General features: G+C 37.0%; 1 protein-coding gene across 2 annotated transcripts in view; it reads right to left on the minus strand.

Annotated features, from left to right (window-relative positions):
* Positions 1-15,807, minus strand: part of NCKAP1 (NCK associated protein 1) — a 97,520-nt gene extending 81,713 nt beyond the window's left edge. The window contains exons 1-2 of one of the 2 annotated variants that reach the window (XM_004267403.4): positions 14,911-15,807; positions 44-61 (exon numbers count right to left, since the gene is read on the minus strand). In XM_004267403.4, coding sequence (XP_004267451.1) covers positions 44-61; positions 14,911-15,018 — 126 coding nt within the window. In that variant the 5' untranslated portion in view covers positions 15,019-15,807. The remainder of the gene's footprint in view (positions 1-43; positions 62-14,910) is intronic. The other variant, XM_004267404.3, reaches the window with a different exon arrangement.
* Between the last annotated feature and the right edge of the window lie 7,105 nt (positions 15,808-22,912).

Genomic DNA, 22,912 nt, shown 5'->3' on the forward strand with positions numbered 1-22,912 from the left:
AAGCGGGCAAGCGGGCAGAGGGAAGGTGAAAAGCTTTGCAAACCTTCCAAACTTGTCCTTGCTGGGGAAGCATTGTAATAAAAAGAGAGAAAATTACTTGTAAACAATGATTGTCAAACTATGACACACGTTTCAGTAGAGAACTTATGCACTGCAGACTATGAATAACAAAACAAGATGAGAACTGTATGGTGCTATAATTTTAAAGGTATTTTAAGTAGCAAGTTTTAGTATACAATAGATTTATAGAGTTTATATTATTTATATATATTTAAATACTACTGTGTAGGTGTACAACCATGTCACTTTCTTGGTGCTCTTTCTAAATCAACTTAAAATAATACTAGAAGGAAAAATAAAGACTACATGCAACTATAAAAACAGGAACAAAACCATCAGTGAAATTTTACATACCTTAAAAAGAAACGGTAGCCAAGAATAAAAATAAATCGTTATTGGATGACTTTTGCACTTCAGCTCAAATTAAAACTATTTTTCAAATATCAACTAACTCCTTTCCAAGCCAAAGTATAAAAATCAATGCAAACATTCCTATATTTTCCAAATGGAAATAGGAATGCAATAAGAATTATCTTAATTCTCAAACATAATTAGATAAGAAATTTAGAACTTTGTAATCCTTAACCACACCAATAAGAGGCTATTTTGTAAATTCCATTTCAACATCATAAATATTAAAATATATCTGACTTTTCCTCAGACTATCATTTGCTTAAAATATTATTTCTCATAAATTAATCTTCCAATTAATCTACTTCCCCCAAAAATATTATACTATAAAGAATAACTAAGAACCACATAACTAAGAATTTGTCCCAATAGAAATAGTTACATATTAGCATTTCCTTATATCAATGATAAAATGAAAAGCAAGTTTCATAAACATGCCTGAGGCCGTGAAGAATCCCAAAGTGATTCCAAATTCTTTTTAAATGATATTATCTTTCATACTCTAATTACTTAAAAATTCAGTTATCCATCCTAACAATATTAGTGCAATCAACAAATGAAAATATGATAGACTATCACACCCATTTCCAATGATCACAAATTATGTAAGAATTTAATCAAGTAATTAAACATATATCTATATATGAATGGCTCTTCCTTATTACACTGAAAACATAAAGAATGGAATTTCATGGAAAAATAAATGGTTATATAGTCTTTCCTTGGAATTAATTTATCTTTTTCCACACTACTCAGTGAGCCATAACTAAACAAACTACACTGGGAGGCAGTATGCCATAAAGATTAAGAATACAGACTCTGGAATAAGACTGGCTGAATTTCAATTTTCATCACTTACTATCCATCGAACCTTGACTATATTACATAACATCTCCTAATCTCAGTTTCTTCACGTGTAAATGGGGACATCAGTACTTACCTCATAGAGTTAATTATGAGGATTAAAAGACAGATAAGCTATGTACAGTATTTAGCAAAAGGACTGGCACATAGTGCGCTAAAAATGTTAACTGTTGTTAATAATAGCTATAATTATAATTACCTAAGTAAAAGTCTCATATGAATAGTAACCACAGAATAGTCTTTATCAGAGTATACAGAACTAGTAATAATGACTACAACTCCTTCCCCCAATCACTTATTTCTTTATTTACTCCAAGTCTAAACATACTAAATTTGTTTTACTTATAGAAAAAGATTAGCCTAGTAGTTAAAAACATGGATATAGGCTGTCCATGTTCAAATCCTGGCTCCTAACTGTAATATAACCAAGTGATTTTCTGTGCCTCAGGTTCGTCATCTGTTAATTACGTGATAATAATTACAATGTACACAAAAAGGTTTTAAGCCCATTACATGAGTGTCTGTATGTGTGTACATGAGCAGAATTCTTAAAGGTATCTGGTATACCACAAGCACTCAAAAAAGGCCAATAAAAAATATAAGATTAATAGACACTATACGGAAGTACTAGGCACATTTTATTTTTTTCTGAAATCAACCTACTTGATTTATTTACTTAACACCCATACAGACACTTGCAAATAATCTGGCCAAAAAAAGTGCAAGAAAAAAATAAAACCCTACTAAAAGTACCTAGGTAATAACAGTATCCTCAGTTTATGGGTTAGAATACTGAGGCTTAGGTTAAGTAACTTGCCCAAGGTCATCTAGGTAAGTACATCTTGGCAAAGAGCCATACTGAATAATTTAGTTAAGAAGAATGTCCTACTATACTGAAAGAGTACAGCAAAATTCCAACTAACCAGATGTCTTGTTTTATAAAGATTAATCTTCTTTCCCACTCTAACTCAAAAATTTCATTTTGATGACATTGAGGACAAAGGAATCATAAGATAACAACTTATATTTTAAGAACACAGCCTGCACTTGATACACCTAAAACCCTATCTTACTGCAATAACAATATTACACAAAATTAATCTTTCATTCTTAAAAGTAACGCCCTTTGAAATAGCAGATTTAAGAAAATGATATAGACTACTATAGTTATCAATTCATTTTAGACTAATACATTCCAGAAACGCTACCAAAAAGATTGAATCAAAAGGTTTAATAAATTACCAATTCAATTAAATAAAACTCTTGAGTACTTCTAACCTGCAAACCGCCGCCCCTGCCCCCCACCCCCAAAAAAAGAAAAGGTGAGTAGAGGGCAAAACTGTGTCTAAACCCCTGAATCTTAATAGCCCTACAATAAAAAGTTTTTTGCATAACTGGCTAAAAGGGCTATTTCACCAGACAAAAAGGAAACTATATCTGAACTACAGAATTTTTTTAAAAAGCACCACACTAAAACCTTATGTTTTACTTTATCTTGACTCAGCATGATTTCATAATGCATAAAATACTATAATTTAAAATCCCAGAAGATCTAAAGCAAATTTAAATATTTATATACTTAAATTTCCAGTTTTCAGAATTGGAACTTTATTTCCCATGAATATTCTAATTATCTTTAAATTCAACAAAGTTAAGACTAATGTGGCAGATAAAATTACACAAGTGTTAAAGGAAATACTGTTAAACATAATAATTAACAACTCTTGTCTCTAAGTGGATCACAACCCATATGACCTTAGGCAAGTTGCTTAACCTAAGCCTCAGTACTCTAACCCATAAACTGAGGATACTATTATTACCTACTTCATAGGGTAGACTGTTCAGATTTTTTAAAGACAAAATGCACATAAAGTACTTATTTCAGGTGCCTGGCCCACAAGTACTTATAACTTTTAAACAATTCTATTTTTTTAAGTAAAACTTTTCAAAACACCTGGATATCTATAGTGAGTTCCCAATTATCAAAATAAGATTTTCCATGTAACCAATTCAATGTCAGTATTGTCAATTCAGTATTTCCTAATTCATTTTTTCACAAAACACAAATATAACATTATTACCCAAAATAAAAAACAAAGATGTTTCAAAGAACCACATAATATTCTATTAGGGGCACAAAATAAACATCTTTGATTAGAAACCTCAAGATCAGACTTTATGTAATTTTAAATATGACTTTAAAACAAATCTTTCTGCCAATCTACCACCAAAATTCCTTCCCAAGGCCTTTCCTCAGATTGTCTCAATATAGATTACGTACCACAGCTTAACTTCATATGGTTAATGTTACGTAGTTTTTCAAAAACTGCCTTACCACAATGTTAAAAAAATATATAGATAGAGATAGTCCTCTCTCTATTCATAAGAGATTAAGCAACAACCATTAAAAAGGAAAACAATAAAGACACAAGAGTAGAGAGTAAAAGGAACATTTACTGGGTAGCTGTTGCGTGCAAAACACCTTGGTTTAGAAATTATCTAAACCATCACTCAACAGAGAGGAAAGGAGCATCTGAAATTCAGTGACTTGCTCAGGGTTTTACAGTTACTCTGAGTACCCAAAGATTCCAAAACACTAAAAACACTTATTTAAAAACATATGCTCCAACTTCCCTGGTGGCACAGTGGTTAAGAATCCACCTGCCAATGCAGGGGACACGGGTTCAAGCCCTGGTCCAGGAAGATCCCACATGCCGCAGAGCAACTAAGCCCGTGCGCCACAACTACTGAGCCCACGCGCCACAACTACTGAAGCCGCGCACCTAGAGCCCATGCTCCGCAACAAGGGAAGCCACCACAACGAGAAGCCCACGCACCGCAACGAAGAGCAGTCCCTGCTCGCCGCAACTAGAGAAAGCCCATGCACAGCAACGAAGACCCAACACGGCCAAAAAATAAAATAAATTTAAATAATAATAATAATATAAATAAATAAATAAAAACGTATGCTCCCATGGACTTCCCTCGTGGCACAGTGGTTAAGGATCTGCCTGCCAATGCAGGGGACACAGGTTTGAGTCCTGGTCCAGGAAGATCCCACATGCTGCGGAGCAACTAAGCCCGTGCACCACAACTACTGAGCCTGCACGCTGCAACTACTGAAGCCCACATGCTGCGACTGCTGAGCCCGCGTGCTGCAACTACTGAAGCCTGCGTGCCTAGAGCCCATGCTCCGCAACAAGAGAAGTCACTGCAATGAGAAGCCTGCGCAGAGCAATGAAGAGTAATCTCTGCTTGTCGCAACAAGAGAAAGCCCACGTGCAGTAACAAAGACCCAACACGGCCAAAGATATAAATAGATATATAAATAATTTTTTTAAAAAATAAATAAAAATAAAAACATATGCTCCCAGCTCAATATCAAAAACACAAAACCCAATCAAAAAATGGGCAGAAGATCGAAACAGACATTTCTCCAAAGAAGACATACAGATGGCCAAAAAGCACAGGAAAAGATGCTGTACATCACTAATTATTAGAGAAATGCAAATCAAAACTACAATGAGGTATCACCTCACACCAGTCAGAATGGCCATCATCAAAAAATCTTCAAACAATAAATGCTAGAGAGGGTGTGGAGAAAAGGGAACCCTCCTACACTGTTGGTGGGAATGTCAATTGGTACATACACTATGGAGAACAGTATGGAGGTTCCTTGAAAAACTAAAAACAGAGCTACCATACGATCTAGCAATCCCACTCCTGCACATATATCCGGAGAAAACCATAATTCAAAAAGATACATGCACTGCAATGTTCACTGCAGCACTACTCACCATAGCCAGAACATAGAAGCAACCTAAGTGTCCATCAACAGAGGAATGGTTAAAGAAGTGGTACATATATACGATGGAATATTACTCAGTCATAAAATGAACAAAATAATGCCATTTGCAGTGACATGGATGGACCCAGAGACTGTCATACTGAGTGAAGTAAGACAAAGATATGATATTATATCATATGATATCAAAGATGTATCGCTTATATGTGGAATCTAAAAAAATGGTACAAATGAACCTATTTACAAAACAGAAAGTCACAGATGTAGAAAACAAAGTTATGGTTACCAAGGGGGAAAGGAGGGAGGGATAAATTGGGAGACTGGGATTGACATATACACACTACTATATAAAAAATAAATAACTAAAAAGAACCTACTGTATAGCACAGGGAACTTTACTCAATACTCTGTAATAACCTATACGGGAAAAGAATCTAAAAAAGAGTGGATATATGTGTATGTAAAACTGATTCACTTTGCTCTACAGCAGAAACTAACACAATATTGTAAATCAACTATACTCCAAAAAATTAATTAAAAATACATAAATTTAAAAAATAAAAATATATGCTCCCAAAAATGTATACAAAAATAGTTCCAGGGCTTCCCTGGTGGCGCAGTGGTTGAGAGTCCGCCTGCCGATGCAGGGGACACGGGTTCGTGCCCCGCTCCGGGAAGATCCCACATGCCGCGGAGCAGCTAGGCCCGTGAGCCATGGCCGCTGAGCCTGCGCGTCCGGAGCCTGTACTCCGCAACGGGAGAGGCAACAGCAGTGAGAGGCCCGCGTACAGCAAAAAAAAAAAAAAAAAAAAAGTTCCCTTCTTTCAATACCTCAGCTGCTCAAAACTTTTATTGGAGTAATCACTATTAAAGGAAAATTCCTATGATTTCAATAAGTTTTATTTTTTAATTTCTAGTCTAACTCAGCAATAAAACACATTCCTTTGCCAAAATACTACAGAACAAAACGATTTCTTTTAATATAATAACTTAATTGAAAAGACCATGAACAAAATCCCAGGGATCAGAGTGAGAATGCTATTTTTGAGAGCATAGGAAAGAAATCAACCTCATCTGAATCATATCAGGAAAGAGGAGAAAAATACAAAATGTAACCAATTTATGCTAGAAAGAGCAATTTAACTTTTACTCAATAAACAAGAAATAATAAACCTGTTTTAAAGCAGGCTTTGCAAAATTGAAGGCATAAAGGGACAAAGATTCTCCCTTGAGTCTTCAGCAAATTGAAATTAATGCCTAGAGGAAAAATGGACCCAATAAGATCATGGACCATAAAAGGAACTTGTGTATAATTCTTTTATTTTCTATTTTTAAAAATAATGAAATACGGTGTGAAATTTTCCAGTAAGTATTGGAAAATCTATCAAGACCAAAACAAGCTTCAAATTCTATTATTACTGATTAATTTTCCATTTTTTCCCCTCATTTGTATCACCTATATTTTGCCCAACCAATCTGCTTTCAATTTCCCCCTTGAGCTGGGGTAGGTGAAAAAAAAAAAGGAAGGAAAAAGAAGTAACCCACTTCTACAGTTTGGATTAAGAAGCTTGATAGGAAAGTATACTGAAATTATTAGAAATGCTTTAGAATTAATGTAATTTTATACATTACCTCTTAATTAGAGTCAACAGTAGCAGATTTAAAGGTATATAAATTATGATTACTGTTTCCTAAGCACAGGTTCTGGGAAAACCATAAACTTAAGAAATATTTCAATGCATTATATATTTCAAAATTCACTGTTAAACATTTTAATGACTCAAATAAAAGTTACTAATTACCATTCAATTCTCAAGAAGATGTCTATGTCCTTGTTCTCAAACATTTTTCAGCTTCTCATATACAGAAACATTTCAGTTTATAAACAAAGGCATTCTGTTATGGTTTTTTAAAAGTGTTATATCTGGCCACATTTTTACTACTCTAAAGAAGTTGCTCTTTAAAGGACTGCTGAGAAACATACTTCTGAAGTACAAATAGTTATTTTGTATTAGCAGTAAGTAGATATCAAACTATAATATCAGACAGTAAAAAGGAATAATTAAGAAATGTTTCCTAAAGGTGGTCTTGAGCTGCGTTAATAGAAAAAAAATGAACACTTAGTAACACTAAGTGTAACACTTACACTAAGTGTAACACTAAGTGTTACATAGAACACTTAGTAAATGTCCACTATGTTTCAAGCCCACTATGTTTCAATAGCTAACATTTATTCACTTCTTACTCTTGTGCCAGGCACTACACTAGCACTTTATGTGAATTAACTCATTTAATTCTCAACCTTATAAGGCTAATTAAAGAGTATTCCACAAATGTGGGAAAACTGGAATATCTAAGATTGCAAGAATTAGAATCAATAAGACTAATACGGCTTAGAAAACCAAAAAATATAACTTGAAGCATAAGAGAAGCTGAGAGCAAATAAGTACCCTATAGATGGTTTTGCTAGTATAGGGTCTACGTGCAGCTTAGCATTACAGAAATTTAGTTATCCCCAAAAAACAAAATTAAATCATTATAGCGAACGATTATCAGAAAAAGAAATCAGAAGTATTAAGAAGTTACACTTTACTTATTTTAGTGGTTCTTAACATCAAAACCACTTCAGGGGCTTTTTCTTATTCAGTAGGTTTGGGTCATGACCCAGATATATGTATTTTTAAAAACCTTCTAAAATGATTATATTGTGTATCCCTGACTAAGAACCACTGGTCCCCTCAATTTCTAAATAAAGAAACCCTAATTCAGAAAGACTAAACAACTTGTCCAAAGTTAAAAAAAAAAAAAAAAAAAGGATCAGAGCTTTACCTAGAATCTAGCCCTCTCAACCCACAGAATATGCTACAAGTATGGGAAAATAACAGAGAAGTTTAGAGGCTATATACCAGCAAGAAGGACATTAGATATTACTAGGGGATTTTATAACTTTATATTTTGTATCTTTATATACTCCACTGAAAAAATGTCTGAAATCTTGAATAATGACTGGCTGGCTACTCCTTGTCACTGCCCAGCTAAAGTTTCTATTCATACTTCAAAACCAAGCACAAAAGTCACTAACTCTTGTTCCCATCTCTCCCAGACAGGAATCTTTAACTCACTTTTCAAGACACCCACAACTACACTTAAACACTGCTTTTTAGTTAGTTATCTATACATCTCTCTCACCCACTACAATATGAATTTCTTGGCATTGGAAACTGTATCTTAATTTATCTGTTTCCCTAGTGTCCAGGAAGACATTCAATAAATGAAGAGTGAATGAATGAAAAGGAAACTCCCAGTTTTTGGTACTGACTAAAAGAATAGTTCATGTGACTTATAAAATAGTTTTAAAGACACAGGTTTATTACTGTCAAATATCTAAAATAATCAACTGTGCAGTAAGAAAGTTTTTCCAGTACAGGCTCTTTTACTTAAAACAAGAGATTCCTTTGAAACCTTTAACCCATTATATATTTCAAAATTCATTATTAAAAATGTTAAAGATTCAAATAAAAGTTACTAATTACCATTCAATTCTCAAGAAGATGTTTATGTCACTGCAAGTGGAATTGAACAACATAGACAAACTAACAATTCAAGAGCTTATTAACTTATTTAAGTAAAACATGTCAGTACAACAGTATGTGACGAAATGATTAAGTAGGAGATTCTCTCATCACTGTCAGATTAAGTAAATCAAAATCTAATAATTACAGTACTGCAAATTTTTAATAGGATCAAAGTTAAGATTTTACATTTACTAATAAAGACAATATTAAAAACAGTCAATAGAAAAACATGCCTTGGGAATAGAAAAGAATACTGCTATTTTTGTAAACTCCAAGACAGAAAGAAACACACTTACTGGTTACACTTTCTTAATTGCATTTCTTATAATTCATGCAGGGTTTTTCAATGAAAAAACTGTTACCATTTGACTTCAGAAATCAAAATATAAAATGAAAAAGTATATTTAAAATCTCAAAATTAAAGATAGAATATCTGCAATGAGGAAATGATTGTATGCGTCCTTAAAATTAAGGAAGATAAATGCTATTTCACTGTTTCTTTGAGCTTACACCTTCCTTCCTGCTTTATATATATTCTACCCCCAGTTTAAAGCAAAATTTCCTGTAAGTTTTCTTAGTATTACTTGTATGGTCAGTCCTTTCAGTTTGTATATTTTAATATGTCATGAACTAAATATTAGAAATAATCACAAAGGAAAAATGCATATAATATGAAATGTAAATACAAAATACATGTTCTCAAAAATGCTAATAAACTGAATTTTAAATTTCCTAATTCTAAACTATTTCTCATTTTAATACATTACGAAGCTAAACAGAAGTCTTTAATAATCACTGGTATACTGATAATTATGATCTCAATGATCTTTTCATAACAAATCCGTACAAAGTTCATACAAAAGTAGTCTAAGAGGAAAATTATTTCTGTAATATAACTGCATATTTCTTTAAGGTTATTGTGTGTTCAAAATCTAATTATGTCTACCACGAAAATTTCACTAATGACTATAAATCTAATGGCAAAAATAAATTAAGAGCTCAGACTTAGGGGTTAAGAAAGAAAGGTGCCAATCCAATTCTTATTTTTTAAAGTAAGAATTGGGCAAATTTAATTCTCCAAATTCAATTGCTTTATCTATAGAATAGGTACCTACATCACAGATCTATGAAGAAAAAATTTTTTTTTAATTTAGCATATAATAGAGTCTCAATAAATAGCAGCTAGCATTACTTTTATTACACCTTATTTTTGTTGAACAATAAAGAGATAAAACTATTTAGTTCTAACACATAAAATGTACATCTACTGAACGTGATCTGAAATTATTGTTAGAATTTTACTTAACAGTAACACTGCTAGTAAATTATCAAAGAATACAAATTAAATTTTTAATCATCCTAGCCAGTTAAGGACAAGAATTTTCAACACTGACACACTTTCTCATCTGGCTCCACTCATTTTTAACACATTGGATGTAGCTAGATAAATATGTCCATCCCTGTAATTTTCTTAAAATATAAGTATACTAGCAATAGATTAAGAACCCTAATTTCATTGATATATAAACTGTACCATGCTGCTTCCTCAATTTTATTTTTGGAAAGAACCTAATTGAATCATAATACAAAATATGCATGCACATATGTCAGCATTTGTACAGAAAATTGTTTAACTATATACAGCTTATTTTTAAAAGTGGGAGATGAGCAGGCAGAGAATTTTTGAAGTCATGTTTGAGTTTTTGACAATAAACCTGTATTCCTTTTATAATCATTAAAAAAATTAATATTTAAGTTATCTAACAATTCCACAAAGGAAACACAAGATGGATAATCTACCCCTGCCACTTAAAAAAATAATTTTTTTTCCTATGCAATTTTTCAGTGACCTTAATCTCCTCAGCCTACCATCCAGCATAACAAGAAACAGAATTATCAAATCTTCATTTTTTACAAGCAGCTTCCTTGAAAGTTACAGATGTAGTAGGATTTGTTTATGTAAATATATATATTATTTAAATACAGATTTATGAAGAGACTGTTTTCTTCTTAACACGTTTAAGGATCTTGATAATGAAATCTCCCTGGGGAAAAAAATCTTATGCATACTAACAATGTTTATTAGTCTACAACTTGCCAGAATCCCAATCTTTGGAACATGTTTCTGCTCCTGATCAACCAACACAGAAAATAAGGCCCTAAATGAAGAGAAACGTAACACTGAAAGGGAAGACTAAATCTGATTCCCCTCGCTTTACCTCGACTGCATCCTTCACATACATTTTTTTTCCTCCATTAGATAAGCAGATACCAGCTAAAGACTTGCAATTTTACACTGCTATTCTATTAATTTCTTTCCTCATGAAATAAATTCATCCAAAATCACGGGGAGAAGACTGTGGGAAAAAAGTACTCCTCAAATAAAGAAGTAAAAGTACATTGAAACCTGCAAAAATACACCATTAAAAAGAAGTTTGCAATAGTTGGGTAGGTCTTTTCTCCTTTTCTATCCTTTAAAATTGAAGCAATAATTTAACAAGATGAAAAATATGAAAGTATTAACTGATACCTTTTGTTATCCGTTGTTATCAAGTTCATGTTGGTGATGGTGTAGGAAAAAATAGAAAAAACAAGAAAGAGTAAACAAGAAAAAAACATTTTTAAGGTTAGCTAAAATGTCTTCTGTTGGAATTTCGGCATATGTGTTTGCTAAGCAGTAGTAAATTATTTCAGAGAAACAAATGTTGCCCCAAAAAGTTACTGAAACTCCTAAACAAATACTATCTTAGATTCAGAGAAGTTTTAAACTGTTTTCACACTGTTATTATCTTTTATCTTCACAAAAACAATTCTGTAAAGTAGGCAGAGCACACATTACCATCCCTATATTAAGGAAAACTAAACTGAGCTCAGTTCCTGTTTAAAATAGGCCTTAATGTCTACTTGAAAGATAACATAATCAGAGCTGGAACAGACTTTAGTGTTCCTTTCACAGTTAATTTCCCCCCATTTTACAGATGAGGAAAAATGAAGCTCAGGGAAGTCAAGACACCTACCCAGTATTACAAATCTCTCAGAGACAGACTGAAACATTGGAAGGCAGGTCTCCTAACTTCTGGCCCAGTACACTTTATTTCCACCACCACACTGCCTGCCATGCCATAGTAGCAGATATAAAAGTAGCCTGAAAATGTTAAAAATCAGTATATAAGTGAGTAGCATTATTAGGTCCAGAAAAGGGAAGACATATTTTTAATTTTAAAAAAATTAAGGAATTATGCAAATAAATTTAAATGTGAAACTATCTACCACCTTCACCTTTTTTTCCTAAAATCCTCCTTTATGTGTTCTTACATCCCTGATTAGACTACAAATTCCTTAAAATTTTCATAACCTGTACATATAAGGATCTCAAAAAATTTTCAATTGATGAAATTTTATTTAAAAAAGCAAAACATTTTCCAGAAACCATGTTACATTCCCCTAATAAGCATTAAAGCCTATTACTCTTGATTACAGTAACTTAAGTTATTTTACTTAGGTCACTGAAGTATTTTTCACTGTGTATGCTCACTAAAATATTGCCATTGCAGACTTTCAATTGAAACAGAGCAATCAGATCTGATAGACAATCTAATGCACACATGCATTAATAAAAATGTGATAATTGACTGGCAGGCATGTATTATGCGGTAGAAGTTTTTTTTGAGGTATAAGAGATAGAGATTGAAAAGATTATGTGGTTTATACTGTCATAAAAATGTAAACAGCAGGAACCTTATAAACACATGGTAAACAGATCTCACTCACTTTTTTGGCAAGATTTTTGAACAAATGTTTCAATCCTAGCCAGCCAGGAAGCTATGCCAGCCTTTACAGACAACTCTATACAGGGCAAAAGATTCAAAATCCATCTGATGTATGTGTATGCAAAATCACACAAGGAGAGCAGAGCAAAAGCTATTACTATTAAAACTAGAGCAAGATTATACACATATTCATATATATGTTGCATATATATAAAATATACTATACATAATGTATTCATCCTTTTCAACAAGTCCTAACTGAAGGCCTCATGGACCAGGTAGGACCCTAAGTACCAGTAATTCAAAAATAAGTAACACTGTCCCCACCCAGAGAGAACTCACAATCAAGCAAGGTAGAAAAATATTTCTCAAGAAATTATAAATGCGTTAAGTGCTGAAATATAACATTTCAATAATTCAAAATATTAGCCACTTGGATATAATGATCACATTCAACTCATTTTAAATTTTACTAGTTTAATAATACAAGAGCCTGGAGTTTCTCAAAACAGGAAGTGAAAAAAAAATATGCTTTTGAGAAAAGGCAGTGAACTGGAATTATAAGCATTCAAATGCTTAGAATTTAGTCCAACCTTATTTCATTTATGAAGATGAAATATGTAAAGTTTGATTGTATTTATGCCATAAAAACGTTCAATGAATGCTTTAAAAAAAGGTATTTTGCCCAAATACCCAAATCACTTTTGATGTTACTCTCACTTCCTCTTCTGGAAACCATCATAACCATTTCCTTTAACCACAATACCACATGTCTAGAAACTTTTAGTAATGTTTGACTTGCTCGTTTTTTGCACAAAGGGCATATAGGAACCAATTTCCAAGTTTGTTAAGGAGCATAATTTCACAAAAAAGTTCTGGTCAATACAACCTATAAGTAATACTATCTAAAATTAAATTATTCCTAATTTACATAAATTTACAACCAAGGCTCATTGGTAAATGCAGAGGGCTTCTTTATAATGACCCTGAGCTCCTGCCACATAAAATGTAACAAAGTGAACAGGCTACTATCCCGATTGCACTGCGTTTAAAGTCAACCAATCCTCACGTCCAGGTAAGCGACTGGAACATAGCTATCTTTACACAAAATTTACCACTATTAAGCCAGGACAGTTTTTCCTCCTTTAGAATTCAGTGTCTACATCAAATTGTTCAAATAAGTCAGTTTTACACAACCCCATGTATGAATTTTTTTTAAATATTCTTTCTTCAGGAGTCCTAATTCACAAGGGCTACAACTCTACTGCTACGATTAAACTAAAAAGAAACCTTCAGGATGCAATAAAAAGCCAACAAAAATAATTACGAAGATATAACATCAAATACACATTGGAAACTGTCAGGATCTAGATTGCCACAAAAAATCTTAACTTTCTCTTTATCAAATTATTTAAAACTTTAACTTTGTCTTAAAAGAAAGAGGATTTTGGTCTTTCTTTCCTAAGATAAATTAATATTTGTTCTATCTTTACATCTATTTTTCTTAACTCCAACTCAGCCCCTCATTCCTTAATCTGCTGAAGCCACGTAAAGACTTTCAATGGGCCTATTAGCTAGAGCTACTCAAATTATCAGAATACGCTATAAAATCAGCAGTAATAGCAACATATTCACAGTTTTTATTTTGTATAGACGCCGAACTTTAAGAAATGATGTTTTGGTATTATCAGACATGGTTGGAAAAACTAAGATGAGGAGGAGTAAAGAGGGAAGGGAGAGAAGGTTGTTATTCCTGTTCTAGTGACTCACAACCCAGAAGTATTTCAGGAGAAAACTGGTTCCACCCTCACTTCCCCCTCCTCTCCACCTTCAAAATGAAATAATTCCAAATCGTCAACACGCTCTCTAATGGCTTTTATTTGGCAATCTAAAATAAAATGGCAAAAGTGGAGGGGATGCGGGGTTCATCCTGATTAGCCATTCCCTTCCCACATTCCCACACTTAACAAACCCAAAACAGAAAACTGCTTCCATCTCCGCCAGGTTCCTACCATCCGACCTCAGTTATTGAACACCCAAGTTTTCCTATCCCCCTCTTAGACTCTCGCCCACCCACCCTCCTCTCTTTCCCGTAGAGCCCGTTCCGGGAGCCGGGGCGCCGAGGAGGGGGCGAGAGCGGCGGCGGCGCCCCTCACCCCGCGCCGGGCCGGCCGGATCTGGCCGCTGGGAGCGGGGAAATGGCTCCTCTCCGCCCCTAGCCGGCCCGCGAGCCAGCAGGAGAGGCGCTGGGACTCCGCAATAGGCCGCGGCGCATCCCGGCGACCCCGGCCGGGCCTGCAGCCGCGAGGCGGTGATTTCTGTCCCGGGAGCCGCCCGCCGCCCCCACCGCCTGGGCCTCCCCCGCTCTCCATCCCTCCTCAGCCCACCCGCCGCCCCCGCCGCGGCCTCGCCGGCCCGTGCGCACCTTCTTGATGTTGTAGAGGCGGGTGAGCATGCCGACGCCCCGGTCGTTGAGGATGGTGAGCTTCTCCGCCAGCTTCTGCTGACTGGGCTGCAGCACGGAGCGCGACATGGTGGTGGTGGTGGTGGTGCCGCCGCCGCCGCCGGCCGCCTCGCGCCCAGTCACCGGACCGCGGCCTCCGCAGCTACCTCTGTCGGGCCTCCTCCCCTCCCGCCCGCGACCTCCGCCTCAGGGGAGCGCGCCCATGGCCCCCGCGCCTTTAACCCGCGCCGGTGACAGAGCGAGCCGCGGCGGACGCCTCGGGGTCCCTTTCCCCTCAGCAGCCCGCGCCCCGGCAACCTCCTGCCTTCCGCCCGCCGCCCTTCCGTCCCCACCCCCGGCGCTCTCCGCCCCAGCCCCCACCGCGCCGCCTTCCCGGGCTCCTCCACTAGGTGTGGCGGCGGCGGCGTCGTCTCCGGCGGCTGAGAACGAGGCCGCTTCCCGCAGCCCGGGACGAGTGCTCGGTCACCTGATCGGCCGCGCCGGCGCCCCCGCGAGGCCGGACAGAGAACTGCGCCTGGGGGCCCTCGCCCTCCCCGCCCGGCTCCGCTGCTACCGCCGCTCGGGACGCGGCCTCGGCCCCACACCCGTCTCGACCCGGCCTGGCCCGCCCACTGCCCCTGAGCCCGGCAGGGGAGTCTAAGTCGGAACCTGATGAAGTCACGTTTCTCTGTTCGCCACACACCCTTCTCCTTCAAGTTCCCAAAAGTTGCCTTTCCACACCACCTCCCTAAAGAAACCACCAGAAGCCCGCGGGGAGGAGTGGGGCGGGGGCAGGGCGGGTGTTTTTCTGGCGAGTTTCTCCCGAGAGTGGGCTGGTGGCTCCATGCGCTTCTCCCTCCCACTGCTTGACAGACGTTCCCGGCTGAACACAGCAGATGTGCTCTGCGAGGCGGGCCTCGCCTCTCTTTCCCTCCCCATCCCATCCTGACTCTCCTGCCTCAAGGCAGTTCGTGAGAGAGGAGGTCGGAAGTGAGGGCAGCTCAAGTTCCTGAGATAATCAGAATCTGGAATTTGTCGACGAGGATCACCCTTCCGGAGAAGACGCCAATAGAAGAGGCCCTGGCATGTGGAAGGCAGAAAGAAATGTTTGTTCAATGAATGAAGGAACGGTCCCATTTTTTTTTCTGGCCTCCACCCCAAATCCCACCCCTTCTTGAGAGCATTCTACTTTTCCATCTCTCTTTTCTTTTTTCCTGATCAATTTCCTCCCAGTCACACCCGAAGGCTACTCCCTCTGGTCAAATATATTAGATGTGGTTCCAAAAGTGAGCAAAATTAAGGATTTATGTCATTGACTGGGGTGAGGAATTCCAGCAAAGAGGAGTCAAGCTGTTCTGATGGTTTTTTTCGCCCTAATTTCCTCTGATATATTAATCTTTTATATTATATTCATTAATTTTAAGTGAATGACAAAATATTCTGCCACCTTCAGTAAACGACATTGTAAGAGTAAATATCATTTCATTCATCAAAACACTTTAGGGAAAGGAAATTTTGACGAATATCTTTTGAAACATTTTTTAAGCTAGTATACGTACAGTTCCTACAGAAATCTTCGTTTTAATATGCCAAGGAGAGAAAGGCAGTAGACAGACTGAATTTGATTTAAGAAGCTTTAAATAGAGTCCTAAGTCCACCAAAAAGTCCTACCTGCCTTTGTGCTTGGAATCCTATACACAGAACTTAACTTGAATGAAGGTTTTTAATGCAAACACCTCAGAGAGATCACCTATTGAGCTATTATTAGTCATTAGCGCGTTGGGGGGATTTAATTTATCTGGGTACATTCCAACCTGATAGTTTAAATATTAATTTAGAGGAGGTAAGAGTCTGGAGCCTGAGATAGTGAGAGCAGACCTGGGAAGGAGAGGTCCAGGGAGGGGCTTGGAGAGTAAAGATGTGCTCTTTTCAGGGACCACAGACAAATTTAACCAGAGGCAGAATTACAGAATCACACCAAAGAAAGGTTATATCATTTTCTACTTTTTCAAAACTCCTGTATAGAGAGAACAAGAAAATGGTGCCATATTAAAATTTGAACACAACTATCACTCAAGAAAAGCCACTGTCATGTTTCCATATGAACTTGAACATTTGTAGCTGCTTATGACTCAGAGTACCCAATAGAGGGAGAACTCTGTGGATTCTAGTCTCATTATTGAATTTTTATTATAAACAACTTTTAGACATATTGGCCCTAGATTGAATGGAACATGTCTATTCGAGTAAAAGATATTAGGTCTAGATGAAGTATTCACAATTCTTGCATTTCTCTACATTTTCCATCAAAAAGCATTTTGTTATTAAGAGCCAACCCTTTGGAAGTTTGACTGTATGTGTAGTATAAACTATACTGTCAGTGCTAAGGTATAATCATATATTTTGCCATGCATGTATGATTTTATGGCAAGTGTAATTAGTATGTGTCATTTTATATTTCCTCTCAGTTTTCATACCATGTGAATCAGTCTATAAAGTTATTAAAAGAATTGCCCCTCTTGTAGATTTTTTTCCTGCTATAGTTTTCTGGAAAAGCATAACATTTTAAGAGTGATTAGGAAAGTTAAAAAAAGACATTAGGAAAGTAAGTTTTAAAAAGCATGATTGGGCTTCCCTGGTGGTGCAGTGGGTGAGAGTCTGCCTGCTGATGCAGGGGACACGGGTTCGTGCCTGGGTCCGGGAAGATCCCACGTGCCGCGGAGCGGCTGGGCCCGTGAGCCATGGCCGCTGAGCCTGTGCGTCCGGAGCCTGTGCTCCGCAACGGGAGAGGCACAACAGTGAGAGGCCCGCGTACCGCAAAAAAAATAAAAATAAAAAGCATGATTGAAGATTTTATTTCCCTCATCATATCAAGCACGCTCTTCACAGTTCCCTTCGTACTAAAGATTTTCAAATAGTTTCTCTTCAGTTAAGAGATTTCCACTGTTTGGCTCAGAACATAAGCATTCAGAGAGATTTAGAAAGTAGAAGACAGCTTCATATTTGTAGTAATCATAGAAAGTTAGCTAGCATAGACCAGTATACCTTAAAAAATGTGAATTTTACTGTACATAAAGTATATCTTAATAAATCTGACTAAAAGTTCTATATCTATGTTTGAAATTTTATTTTTTTATTGAGAGAAGTATAATGGTACCCACTCTAAGGAAAGTAAACATTTGAAAATCCTAATTGGAAAACGTTCAATCATTCATAGTAACAATCCTGGATGGATTTAAAGAATATTTTTCTATTCTATATAATAATCAAACTTATGTGTTTGATTGAACAATAAATACTTAAATTGTGCAAAGTGCTGTTGTTCTAGGAGGAGATATAAAGCTGTATAAGATATAGATTTTAATCTCCTTGAGCTCACATTCTCGGTGAGAATAGAAATATACATAAGGCCTGAGATACAGGGCTACAAGAGAAACCTAGGGAGAAGAGTTCCAACCTGAAGTTCCTAAGAGTTATTCTAAAACTTACATTTGGGCTTTGAACGAGAAGTCAGTCTTGGACTTAAAAACGTATAGAAAAAGGGTTTCCCTGGTGGCGTGGTGGTTGAGAGTCCGCCTGCCGATGCAAGGGACACGGGTTCGTGCCCCAGTCCGGGAAGATCCCATATGCCGCGGAGCGGCTAGGCCCATGCGCCATGGCTGCTGAGCCTGCGCGTCTGGAGCCTGTTGCTCCGCAACGGGAGAGGCCACAGCAGTAGAAAGGCCCGCGGACCGGAAAAAAAAAAAAACTTAGAGAAAAGGACACTCTAAGCAGAAGGTGCAACTTTAATAAATGCAAAATGATTTTTAAAAAGTGCAGGAAAATAATAGGAATGCTCATTACGTACATGAAAGAAACAATGGGAAATAAAGCTGGAGGTAGAACAGAAAATATGTAGGCCTATGATTGCTAAAGCGGGAGAAAAAAATTCAATGGAGAAGAAGAAATATCCAAAAAAAATGGGAGAACTAAAGGTAACTCTTGGGAATTTGAGGTTAATAAAGAAAATTTGAAATAGTTGCTGACTGTGACAAGGATTCCTAATTATCCTTCAGTATATTTCTCTTTCTTCCTTAGAATAAAGACTACATCTCCCAGTCTCCCTTGCAGCCTAGTATGGCCATATGACTAATGTTCTGGCCATTAGGATGTAAGCTTTCAGGAACCTTCCTTAAGAGACTGCTGTGATCTCTTTTTGCCAGTCTTCCCTTCTTACCTCGTTCTTCCACATGAAACAAGGATGCAATGACCACTATCTTAGGCCATGAAGACAATGGCCACTCACTAAGGATGGCAGAACATAGAAATAGAAGGTACAAGTGGGCTTCTTAGAGCAGAACTAACATATTAAACCTGCCCTTTCTACATCTGGATTTTGTCTGAAAGAGAAAGTTTTATTTAAGCTTCTTTTATCTGGGACTTCTTTAAAAAATTACTCACAGCCCAACCTTATACTAAATGATAACAGTTTTTGAGGTCAACATTATAGTATCATTACTAGGAATAAAACAAGGACTAATAATCAGATTTAATATTGACTAAGTGTTTTTGTACTGTGTCAGGTGCTACTATTTGAGTTACATTTTCTCATCACCTCTCTCAACAATACTTTGAGCTATTATTATCCTCATTTTATAGGTGAGGAAACTGAAATACAGATAGTTTTTTTGTTTTATAGGTGAGGAAACTGAAATACAGATAGTTTTTTTGTTTTTAACTACTGAAGTGATAAATCTGGTACTAGATTCTTTATCAGTCTAACTCCAGAGTTCATGCATATTCTTAACCACTGTGATGTAACTGACAACAAGTTGGATGGCATACATTTGGCATGCATCAGTGAACATGATTCTGTAGTTTCTGCTAGAGTTCCTTAACTCTGCCCAGACCTTCATAAACAGTCCCTTCATTAAAGTTTCTTCAGTTAACAGCTAGACTCTGCCATATTTTTCCCAGATTGGTATACCAGTCTTTTAGGTGGTTTTCTTTAGCTTTGCCTCCTCCAGAAACTAGAATGGGAATTATTTCTGTAACACTTTTTGCTAATCATGAAGTATATTTCAGTTTGCCTTTTTAAATCACCCAGCCTTCTGTTCCTTCCCTATTGAAGACAAAAAGAAAGAAAAATTGAGGAAGAGCTTCTTCCTGGGTTCTTAGGGTAAAGCCCTTTGACTAGGATATCTCCTGACAAAGTTAATGTTCCACTTATTTTTTTTCCTCTTTCTCTCCACTAATTCTTAAAGACAAATGCAACATTTTTCCTCACATCAGACTTCAAACCAGGTAGCTATGTATGACTAGAAAAGTATGACGAAATTTCTCTGAGAAATAGCCTAGAAATATCATAGTAGACATATATTGGTTTTGTCTGTCTTCCATCCCTTCCTATTGTGAAACTGCTACCTTCTGACAAAATTGAGTGCAGAAAGCAAAAAATGAGTCAGGCTGTGGGGAAAACGATCAGGCATATGTAAACAAGAAATTAATGGAGTGTTGCAAGGAATTTTTACTTTTTAAATTGTTTTAAAGACTGCATGGACTTCCCTGGTGGTGCAGTGGTTAAGAATCCACCTGCCAATGCAGGGGACACGGGTTTGATCCCTGGTCTGGGAAGATCCCACATGCCACAGAGCAACTAAGCCCATGCGCCACAACTACTGATTCTGCACTCTAGAGCCCGTGAGCCACAGCTACTGAGTCCACGTGCCACAACTACTGAAGCCTGCGCAACTAGAGCCCGTGCTCAGCAACAAGAGAAGCCACTGCAGTGAGAAGCCCACACAACGCAACGGAGAGTAGCCCCCACTCGCGGCAACTAGAGAAAGCCCACGCACAAAAATGAAGACCCAATGAAGCCAAAAATAAATGAATAAATAAATAAATAAAGACTGCATATATTTGGACCATACCAAAGACAGAGGAACCGACTTTGGGTGAAGAACTGTGGAAAAGGATAATAGGAGATTTCACTGTGGTTTAATTGTGGTCATAAAAAGGATAGACAGTAAGATATATGCTAAATCCATACTTAAACTTCTGTTCTCCTACATATCCAAAGACCACAGGGTATGAAAATTTACTCAACTAAAAATGATTAAGAAAATGAATAGGGAAAAGATGGAGCAACAGTATCCCAGTATCTGTAGTAAATGAATAAGGAGTTAAGGCTTAGCCAGAGATTGCAACTTGGTATTGCAAAGGAGTAACCAAGACAGGTCTAAATGAAACATAAGATGTCTCCAGTAGTCAGCAGAAGACATGCCAGAAATAGAACTAATCCAAAAAGTTCAAAAAGAAAACAATGAAAAATTCATTACAGCCTTGATCTTGACCATTCACATCCAATGAAATTCATCTTACAGCCTGCCAGATCTTGATAATGCACTTCACACATGTTTATTTGCTTCTGTTCTGCAAACTGAAGATAGATTTATCTTTCCTTTTAAATTCACTCAAAGAACTTCAGTTTTTTCTGTGGAAAAACTCTAATGTAATGAACAATTACAGTTTATGATTGGTTTTAAACTTTCTTGGTTCTTTTCTCAGTACAAAGGACTTGTGAGTTTTGGGGTCTTTTTAAAGAAATTTATTGTGCTTAGACTTATACCTAAATAGTAGATGACGTATCAGTGTATACATACACTTATTGGTTGATCTTTGGAGTTTGGTCTTAAGTATTTTTAAAATATTAGAATGCTACATGTAAAATTGGCAAAAACAATGGTAGAACAAAACTTGAGTTAGAATACAGGCTAAGCCTACGATGATAACCAACTTCCAGCTGAACATAAAATCCATTTATATTTTACATTTAGTCTACCTTAAAGATGAACAGTTTTTCAAAAATTGGGAAGGATATTGAACATACTGAACTGGACCTCCAAGGAGAGCTCTAGACTAGAGATGTAAATTTAGGATCATCAGAATGTGGGTGGTATTTGGAATCATGGCAATAGATGAGATCAGTTTTGGAGAGAGTATTTTCTTTTTTTTTTTTTTTTGTGGTACGCAGGCCTCTTACTGTTGTGGCCTCTCCCATTGCAGAGCACAGGCTCCGGACGCGCAGGCTCAGCAGCCATGGCTCACGGGCCCAGCCGCTCTTGGCATGTGGGATCTTCCCAGACTGGGGCACGAACCCATGTCCCCTGCATTGGCAAGTGGACTCTCAACCACTGAGCCACCAGGGAAGCCCACAGGAGAGAGTATTTTAAAAAGGAAACTAGGGCCTAGTCCAAAGCCCTGAAGAACTCTGAATTTTAGGAATCAGATACAAGAAGAGTAGTCAGCAAATAAGACTGAACAGGAGTGTGAAGGGAACCAGAGACTAGGGCAATAGCTGGAGGGGTCAAGGGAGGGTTCTTCATCTATTTTCAGTAGTAGTTGTCAGATTATCCTGTAGAGAGGGAGAGAATTATAACTCAGTACAGAGAGAAAGCATAATCAAAGGTACAGAAGCCTTGACAGAACAGGAAGGAAAGAGATGAAGGGGAAGCTGATGATAAACAGCCAAACTAATGTTGACCAGGTGTTTCAGGAAAAGACAGGATAATGATACTAGCTAACATTTGTTGAGTACTTGCAATGTGTCATGCTCTGTTCCAAGTGTCTTACATGTATTAATGTGTTTTTATCTTCATAACAAACTCTGAAATAGGAACACTATATCATTCCTATTAAAAAGATGAGGAAGTTGTACCTAAGGTCACAACTGGTAAGGGGAGGAGCTCAGGCTATTAACCACTTGATGTGTACACTGATGTACGTCAATAGAATTGGTTTGTGGAAGATCAGAAAGTTTTCTCATATCCTGTATTTTCTCAATAAATTAGAAATAGTTCATCAGCCTAAACAGGAGGTCATGTGTCAGAAATTGTTGAATGTTCATTTGAGTTTGATGTCATATATTTAAATGTCTAACAGAAAAAAGCCTAGGCTCTGGGGTCAGACTGACAGGGTCTGAATCCTGGTTTTGCCACTTACAGTC

This window comes from Orcinus orca, chromosome 7 (genome assembly GCF_937001465.1).
Source record: "Orcinus orca chromosome 7, mOrcOrc1.1, whole genome shotgun sequence".
Classification (NCBI taxonomy): Eukaryota; Metazoa; Chordata; class Mammalia; order Artiodactyla; family Delphinidae; genus Orcinus; species Orcinus orca.